Source organism: Acanthisitta chloris, unplaced genomic scaffold, assembly GCF_000695815.1.
Source record: "Acanthisitta chloris isolate BGI_N310 unplaced genomic scaffold, ASM69581v1 scaffold9370, whole genome shotgun sequence".
NCBI lineage: Eukaryota > Metazoa > Chordata > Aves > Passeriformes > Acanthisittidae > Acanthisitta > Acanthisitta chloris.
The window spans coordinates 26934-36846 of NW_008653318.1; the positions used below are offsets into that span (position 1 = coordinate 26934).

General features: G+C 44.6%; 1 protein-coding gene across 1 annotated transcript in view; it reads right to left on the reverse strand.

Moving 5' to 3' along the window:
* LOC103807737 (serine/threonine-protein kinase WNK2-like) overlaps positions 1–3847 on the reverse strand; it is a gene marked incomplete at both ends in the record, with an annotated part of 30531 nt that extends 26684 nt beyond the window's left edge. The window contains 2 exons of the mRNA XM_009080486.1: positions 2484–2704; positions 3675–3847. Coding sequence (XP_009078734.1) covers positions 2484–2704; positions 3675–3847 — 394 coding nt within the window. The remainder of the gene's footprint in view (positions 1–2483; positions 2705–3674) is intronic.
* Positions 3848–9913: the final 6066 nt, after the last annotated feature.

The following is a 9913-nucleotide window of genomic DNA, read 5'->3' on the forward strand; positions in this document are numbered from 1 at the left end:
TTTAAAGCCAATCTGAAAAAGTGATAGCGATAGTCTGAGAAGCAAATGGAATTCTTGACACCCTTCCAAAACAGCATGAAAATGACATTTTTCCCCATCCCTTGAGGCGGGAAGGAACAAATACAAGTATCCTTCAACAAAACAGATCACCTAAATGTAAAGCTGTTCAGCATCCACTCAGCTCCTCTTAGCAGGAGGAGGTTAGCCCTGGCTCAGGTCCCACAGAGACACTGCAAGGTCAGGCCAGCATCGGCGATGGCACGGACACAGCAAGGGAGGAATTGGACCTCAGCCATGCTGACTTCATCCCTTCAAGCCAATGTAAAATTACAGCTACTAATATGCCTTTAAAGCTACTACTTCTGCAGAGGGGGCAGAATTACTCATCACCAGCATTTCCAAGCCTTCCAAATTCTCTCCTTGGAGCAGCACTACTCATGAAAATTATAAGCTCAGTTTTATTGCCAAAATGAATGCAGCCACCTTGCCAGCATGCTGCAGCCCTTCTCAGTATTGAATTCATTTTGGGCATGAGTGTGCTTAGATTGTGCTGTAATCACAACTGATTTTACAAAAACCTGTATTGGTATTACTGATATTCTTCCCAATATTGGTACTACTGATATTACTCCATGCATTGGTACTATTGGAATTATTCCAAATCCTGGTATTACTGGTCTTCTTCCCAATATTGCTATTACTGGTCCAGGGTAATTATATTATTCCCAATATTGTTATTACCAATATTATTCCATTATGTCCCATGGACAATTGTTACACTGCAAAAAAATTATCAGAAGAAATACTGACCCTTAACAGAAAAAAACCCTAACAATTATTAGAGAACAAGAGAAACTTAACTGATATAAACCAGCATGACTTGGCTAAATTCAACAAGGTTAAGCAGACCCACAGCAGCCAAGCACATATCCAAAATTTCTTTTTTTTGACTTCAACAATAACTGGGCTCCCTAAGCATTAAAGATGATACTTTTGTGCAAGTAATTGCAAAGAATTAGACAACTATTACAACACCCAAAAATCTGAGGTGCTAACATAATTATTTAAGCAACTACTGCCTGAAAGATAGGGTACTATTTTCATACCTAGTCACAGGGGCCAGTGGCTGTTGCTATCATTTGCCAACTCTAATTGCCTAGAACCTAATTTTCATTTATACTGCAAGCTGAAATATGACTACACGCATGGTAACTCCCCCTCCCCTTCCAGCAGCATTCCTCAGAAATTTTCAGCTTCCTAGAAACATCACCTACAGGTCTGAACAAGGGAAACTGGCTGCAGAAGCTTAGGTGAAAAAGACAAACCTTTTGGGAATTCAGGAAAACATTATGTTTGCACAGAAAACATTAACTGCAACTTTTGCAAGGAAACAGTGTCCTTCAATAGTCACTTGGAAAATGTTCGCCCAGTTCTAACAATCCTCCCATGGGCATTGCCTCAGGGTATTGGATACAGCATATCATAGAATCACATAGGACAGGACCTTAAATCTCATCTCCTTCCACCCCCTGCCATGGGCAGGGACACCTTCCACAAGCCCAGGTTGCTCCAAGCCCCATCCAACCTGGCCTTGAACACTTCCAGGGATGGGGCAGCCACAGCTTCTCTGGGCAACCTGTGCCAGTGCCTCAGCACCCTCACAGGGAAGAAGTTCTTCTAATATCCAATCTAAACCTGCCTTCCTTCAGCTTAAGGTGATTTCCCCCCTGTCCTATCACTGCGGGCCCTTGCAAAATGTCCCTCTCCAGCCTTTCTGTAGGCCCCTTCAGGCACTGAAAGAATCAAGTGAAAATTTCTTTACGTTTTGTACCTACAGATCTTTTGCCCTAAGTTGCAGATGTGGTTTCAACAGACCCTGCCAGGCCACTGTGGCTCCAGGGCAAGTGCTGCAGCCTGTTCTGCTGATGCCCCAGCACTGGGATATGATGTTCCCACACAATCTCCCTGAGAGTGGCACCATGGTCTCTCCCTTCAGCAACAGCAACCAGTCCCATCCCAGCATCACTGGAGGTAGAAGGTTCCCCCCAGGGCTTTCCCAGGCTTCTGCAGCACACCCTTGCTAGGGAGAGCACAGGGTATCCTTCCTCTTCCCTCTCCTTTTCATTCTCCTTACAAGCAGGCACTGAGCCTGTTCTCAAAGAAGGATGCTCACAAGCTACTGAACCCTTGCTGCTCCTTTTGAAGGAGACAGAAGGATTTGTGGATACCAAGTAATGTTCTACTTAAAGAGCCAACAAAAAAGTGTTTTACTGTTGTGATACAGAAGGAAGAAGAGGAAGTTATGATACCATTTCCTATTGATTCCCATTTTTATAGTGGTATAAAGGCAACAGTCCCAAACACACTTTAACCTCTTAGTAGCAACCTGCAAATGAAAAATCATTAATGTAAAATGGGAAAAGAAGATTAAACAGACAACCACGCTGCTGACCAAGGGAAGCCAAGAAAACCAGGGGCATTACCTATTACACTTTTGGCAAACGAAGCTCTCTTGAGGGTTGCCAGACCCAAGTCTCCTATTTTCACAGATCCAGTTGGTCCAGTAATAAAAATATTGTCACATTTCAAGTCTCTGTGAATTATTGGTGGAGTTCTTGTGTGCAAGAAAAGAAGACCCTTCAGGATTTGCCGGCACCAACTCCGCAGGACTTTTGGTTTCATCACTTTAAATCTCTTCAGATACCTAGAGCACAAACATACACACAAGTGGGTATAAAGGAAATGAAAACACTTTATTAGAGATTCTTGGGGCTTTAACAGCTGAAACTCCATTCTGAATAAAAGACCCTTATTAGATGCCATAATAGCAGCACAGAAATATCCCAAAATTGAAAGAAATAGATCTTCCAAAGCAGGAATTAGAGCATTCATTTTGAGGCAGGAAGATAATAAGCATTTTTGGTGCAAATACAACCAAATATTTGCAAGTCTGATAGTTCAGCAATTCATTTCATGCAGAGAACAGCTTTAGAATATGTTCATGTATTCAAATCAGAAGAATACTGAGGTTCAGTTTTAACCACAAGGCTCTGACCTCTGTACGATGCACCTGCATCATTTTCCACTTACCTGAAGTGCTGGGTGGGAGGGGACAATTGGGAAAGATGTAGGGTCCATTAATACACTGGCAGAGGAGCACACTGGATAAGTATTGCTCCCATCAGGGCTGAAAATCTGTTCCAGAATTCATGCCAACTGCTTTATATCAACCTTAACAAGACTGTCAGTACCAGAAGCTATTAATTACTGGTGTTTAGGAGATAACCTAGAGCACCTTCTGCTTCTAAAAGGGATTCTACCATTCAAGTGCTACTCCATTTGAATTTCCTAACAAAACATGCAAATACAAGCACAACAGCAAGCACAAAACACACCCTGACAAATCCAAACGTCACAGGCGGAAGATGAAACACGCCAGAGAACAGCTTTGAGTTGCATAACTGAAACAGGGGAGCAGGCAGAGAGAGATGGAGGCCAAAATTCTGCCTGTCAAATCACTGCGGTTCAAACGCAGGGACAAATGACAGACACCAGAGAACAGCTCCATATTTTGCTTTTATCTGGAGATGGCTTTTTTCAGCATATGAAAGTAGGATTTTGCTATAAATTCCTGCCGCTATTCTTAGCCTCCTTGCCAGGAGCACAGTACTTACGTCTTCAGCGTTCCAGAGGTCATCAGCTCAGTAACCAGCACGATGCATCTTTTCCCTTTTGCACAGGATTCCCAGAAGTCATAAAACCTCACGATGTTTGGGTGTTGTAGACCTTTCAACATTTCTGCTTCCTCTTTAAATCTCTGCCTCTCTACTTTTGTGAGTTTTCTGTCCTATAAGCCAAAACAAGACATTATTAGTAGTGACAGACAAAAATAAAGGCACTGCATTGCCAGGGCATTCAGAATTTTACATTTGTTTTAGGCTTGTGTCAAGAGCAATTATAAAATCTTTTACGTAAGAGATGAGCAGTGTGTATGAACTAGGGCACTCGCTCTAAATCCAGTGTCAAGAATACAAAGAGATGCCTGTGCTATGCCATGCTCATGACAGCACTAGTATTTCAGGCACCATGAACACACCCGTGGTTTGATGCATCAACCCTCAGCTATTTCTTCACGTTTGGGTTTTGTGAGGCTTGTGATCCAAGGGATTAATACCCACAGGATTTCATTTCCAGGTATGAGCCCACAGCTGGTCCTGGGATGCTCCAGCAGGGACCACCAGCTGAGGTCCCTGCTCACCATACTGGACTCTACAGCCCACCCTGTTTATCTCAGGATAAATTAAAACCACACCACCTTCCAAAAAAAACCGCAAACACATCCATTTTTCTACTTGTTTGCTGTTCTGCCTAATTTACAGACTTTTCCCTTTTCGTGGCAAAGAAAGGGTTTCCAGCTGTCCTTCAGCCTCCTCCATAGGCTGCACACGCATGGAAATACTTAATCCTTTTAGATTAGAAATTTGAAAATGTCATGTTCTACTACTCTGGTTTTCCTAGAGAAATTTCAGGGCATTTCCCATAAGCTCCTGGCTGTGATGTTACCCTGCCCAGCACGCGCAGAGCCTCCCACTCCCTCCCACCACCCAGTAGAAGCTCCTGGGCTGCCTGGAGCTCACTGGCACACACAAACCTCCTATGGGCAGCTCCAGTATTCACTCCAACCTCTTTAGACGATAAAATAGAGCACAATGGGAGTTCCTGCCTATACCCCACCATCACACCTGCTCTGTCCCCCTGGCCAAAGCACTGCCCTACAAATGGGGCTTTTTGGATCTCTACAAGGTCCAATGCTGTAACTGCTCCTACTCACAGAGCCAAAGGCTCAACAATCACCAAGATTAACTAGTTCATATTTTAACCTCAGATATGTTCCTTTACTCAGGTCACTTAGGCACGTCTATATAACCTGTGCTCTTCTATACACAGAGTTAAATGGGAACGCAGTTGATTTGTAGCTAAGATGCAGAGGGATCAGTCACTGCCATTTCTACAGCCTGCCCTCACCCACACTCCCAAACAACTCAAGATGGGAATGAGAATTCCCATGGCTTCAAACAACTCAGCTTCACACAGAGACTTCCCCAGAGGAAACCCTGGGTTGAGACCATGCTTTGGCACTTCTTGGATGAGAGAAGCCCTGCTCCCAGCACTGTGCATGTGGGGGGAGTGTGTCCATTTACACCAGGGTTGCTGAGAGAGTTCTCTGTCTCCATGACATTTCACGGAACGCAGCAGCCATTGCAGTGGGCAGAGCAGGGTGCCCTGTGGGGACTGATGCCTGGGTCCATCGGGGCAGCCAGGAGAACCCGTGGGGGGAGCAGGCAGCAGCACACACAACGTCTGCAGCCCTGAGCCAGGCAGCAGTGCTGCTGCTCTGCACCAGCTGCCTTTTTCGTAACGTCAAAAAAAATGGAAAGAAAAAAAACCAAGAGGCTGTCTAATGAGCCAGGCCAAGAGAGCCCCAGAATTGCTCTCAAATCCATCACTTCTTCCCTACTGCTGAGTTTTCTCCTAATTTAGACCCTGTAGAATAAATCAGACATACTGCTATTAGGGAGGAGAAGGAGCAAGTGCCTGTGCGAGGCAGGAAGAGCAGAGTGGGGGCTGGCAGAGAAAGGAAAAAGTGGCCACATAGATCCAGCAGCTTTGCAAAAACCTTATAGTTTTTCAAAAGAAAAGTTATGCCATAGCCTTTGACTCTCATTTCCAGATTTCTGAGCACTGTGGGAACTTTTCCACTGCTACTTCAAGGGTAACTTTAAAAAATATCCTTCAAAAGACAATCATATTCTGTATATTCTACATATTACAAGCACAGAACATTTGGGCAACTGTGCTAATGTGATTCTAGAAGACAAATGCGTGTTTTAGCTATAACTGCAGTAGAAAGAACCTGGATTTTTTTCACCAGAATGATAGCTGAGCATTGTTCTCCGGCTGGAGAGGCAGGGCAAGGGTCAGGGCAGAGTGGTCGCTTCTGTGGGTCATGGTCTCCACTACAGGAGGGGTCTCTGGTGCCATAAGGGCTCAGTCAACCTCCTCCAAATTCCTCCTGGCTGAACCTGACACGAATCGCTGGCGAAAGCATAAGCTGATTCTGAAAAGGCTTAACAGTTGAAGTGTTTTCTACACTGAAGCAGAAAAAACACCTGTTTAACTGTATGACTCACACAGGGTTTAATCCAAACCCAGAAACCCTCACTGGGGTCACAGACTCTTATTCCCCATCATACAATCTACACAAGGTGAAATGTCCTCATGCTGAAGGTAAGGGTGTAAGCCTGAACCAACCTTTGGGCATTGAATCGTAAGATGGGGAACAGGATTCTTTGGAAAGGTCACGCTAAAGAAAGCTGATCATAGACTCATGGAATGCTTTGTGTTGGAAGGGACCTTAAAGATCATCTGGTTCCAAGCCCCTGCCATGGGCAGGGACACCTTCCACTAGCCCAGGTTGCTCCAAGCCCCACCCAACCTGGCTGAAATCCACTCAATGGGATTTAAGGCATCCTTTGCATAACTCAGCATCTGGGGGAATGATGCAAGTTTCCAGATTCACCCAAGGAGCCACAACCTCTGTGCTCTCTGACACAGCAGATGTTTCCAGCCTCTGAAAAGGAAGCTCAGGAATGCTGACTTACACACAACAGCCCTGGTCCTCCACATGCTTCCCACATGCAACAGCAGCATCACACCAAGTGACAAACCAGCTCACTGCTCAGTCTGCTACACTGCATTCATGGCAATACTGCTACCCTGGGCTTCCTCACACTGTGAGCCTTGAAATTTGGAAAACTTTTTTCTCAATGTAATTCAGGTGATATCAGTATCAGTTTGCAGGTATCGACACACTTCCCCTCTTTTTAAAGCATTCAGTCACACCTCTTGACTCTTTTCCTCCTTGCTGGGACATAGAGTCCACACTCAGGAGGTGACACTGTAATTCTGTTTCAAAGAACTGAAAGCTGCTCCGGTACACTACTCAGCATCAAGGTAAAATAAAATCCAAGCTTTTGAAGCCCAGAGCAGGCACAATGAGCTGGCTCAGCTTTGTCAGACAAACTGGAGATAAACAGGACCGAGCAAGATGTGAGACAGCTGCTCAGTTAGAGTTACTGCTAGGAAAGAATCTGTACATTTAACTTGTTTCTCCATCTTAATAAACTGCGAGGAATAGCTTTAACCCTCCACTGAGGCTCTGACATTTCATGCTCACAGCTCCTGGGCTCCTGTGTCCGTGCACTTACAGAGTGCTCCCGCGAGCACAGCCCACAGCAGCTAGTGCTCACAGTGCACCTCAGGCACAGCACCAGCCTGTCACACAGACAGCCCAGGGTGCTTGGGCTCCCTCATTTCACCCTTCTCGTAAGTAAATATCACTGATAAGGCTGGGCTTTTACAACAGATCCTTCACTATGACAGGCAATCTGGCAGACAGTTGTGAAACCAGTGATGAGAAGAGGTTCTACACCACAAGCTACCTTTTCCTCATTCCTTTTCCCAGTTTTTCTGTTGCAAATCAGATTATAACTGCCTGGTTGGTGTTACGCATCAAACCACTTGAAGCTATTAACTTCTTTTTGGAAGTATAAACAATTCTAAAAGAGCCGGAGGAGGGTAGATTTAGATTGGACATGAGGAAGTAATTCTTCTCTGTCAGGGTGGTAAGGCACTGGTACAGGTTGCATAGAAAAGCTGTGGACACCATATCCCTGGTTCAAGGCCAGGTTGGATGGGGCATGGAGCAACCTGGGCTAGTGGAAGGTGGTGGCATGACAAGACGTAGGAATGAGATGAGCTTTATGGTCCTTTCTATCCTAAATTCTATGAATTCCCAAGTAGCACTTGACAGCCTCACCCTTAGTAAATCCCACACCCGTTCAAACTGGAGTAACATGATGTTTGCAGCAGGACCTACAACAAAGTGAATATCCTAAAATGAAATTTCTGCTAATCCAACACACATATACTTTCTGCTTCTCCTGCTCCTCCCAGGCAGGGTGAAAAAATGCCTCTCTTTGTTAATATAACATTTTATCCCTTCATTAAGTTCCTTAGTGGGGAACAACAGCAAAGACAGGAACTAGTAAGTAAATGTGTTAACAAAAGGAAAGGGAAAGCTTACAGCTTCTGGAATTGCACCCAAATTAACAGCAGGAACATGTTCTGTTAGTCATCCCCAAGCATCATTTCCTCCAGGTTGCAGCATATGGGCTCTGACTAAGGCTATCAAAGTTATACAAGCAGACGACTGGCTTTCACTTGAGGCTTCAGAAGATTTCCAAGACTAGCAAATGAGGTCCATTTTCTTGCCTAATTCCTTGTGATGGGCAAAGATATTTGGGAAGCAGCTACCTCCTCCCCCCATGGGGAAAGTGGATCTCAAAAATGTGACCACACAATTTTTTTTGTCACATAGCAATGCCTAGAACCATGCAGGAACAGGGTTTTGGAGCATGGCTGTTACCAGTTAACAGTTGTGCTGCTTTGCAGTTTCACAGTGTTTCTTTAATTTCCTCCTTTTAAAGTCTTGAATTTTCACTAATGTTAAAAAAATTTAAACTACTTGAAACACTTGGATATCTTACCTAGATTTCTTGGCCTAAGGACTTCTCTGTCCAGCTAGCCTGTAAGTACTGTTTTGTCAGGTTTTTATATTGCTTTTTAATTTTTTCTTTAATAGTTAAACTGACATAGCTGTGTTTATTGATGGCTATTTTTGTCTCATTATGGACAGATCAAGGCCTGGCTGGTGAGTCAAGTAGGAGCACTAGGTCAGCAAATGAGGGCAGGGCTCACCTCTGTCACACAGAAGCTGTAACATCCCTGACCCATATTAGAGATAAAGAAAACCAAAGAGAAGCTTCTGACCAAGAACAGAAATCAAATACCTACATCAGCAGAATGAACATCTGTTCAGATCATTGCATTTTCACATCTGCGTGCCAAATATGTACTTTTGCTAATGTACCGCAGCTACTCTTCTAATCAGAGATGGCCTGGAGATATGAAATCAGCCATGGTACCTACTGCCAGCTGTCTCCTCTGGAGCTGTCTGTTGATTTCCCATGGTTCTGGTCTGCCCTATAGTCACAACTTTGACAGTGAGAAGCTCTGCTCAGGGGGAACAGCCAGCAGCCCCCCAGACATCCCCCAGATACCTCACAGACAACCAAGAACTCACTATGCTCGACAGCGAACTTGGGAGTGTCAGCTGGTACCTGCACATGACTACAAATTAACAGAATCACAGAATCACAGAATGGTTTGCATTGGAAGGAACCTTAAAACCCTTCTTGTTCCAACTCCCTGCCATGGGCAGGAACACCTTCCACCAGCCCAGGCGGCTTCAAGCCCCGTCCAACCTGGCCTGGAACACTTCCAGGGTTGGGGCAGCCACAGCTTCTCTGGGCAACCTGTGCCAGTGTTTTACCACCCTCACAGGGAAGAATTCCTTCCTAAGATCTAACCTAAATCTCTCCTCTTTCAATTTAAAGCCATTCCCCTCTGTCCTGGCACTCCAGGCCCTTTTCCAAGGCTCCTCTCCAGCTCTCTTGGAGGCTCTTTAGCTACTGGAAGGGGGTCTAAGATGTGCCCAGAGACTTCTCTTCTCTAGGCTGAGCAACCCCAACTCTCTCAGCCTGTTCAGTAAATTCTGTACTGTCAGCACTGCCTCTTTAGGGAAATGGCACCATATTACAAAAGTTAAAGGCCTTTAGAAACAAAGATGAATTATAAGACATTTTAGAAGAAAAGAAATAAAACCAATTTTTGTCTTCAAAATGAAAACGTTACTCATTTATTGCAAACATGTTTTGCATTTCACATTAAGACTTGTCTAACCCACTATCAGAGAAATCAGGGACTTCTCCCAGAGACATAACTGAGAGCC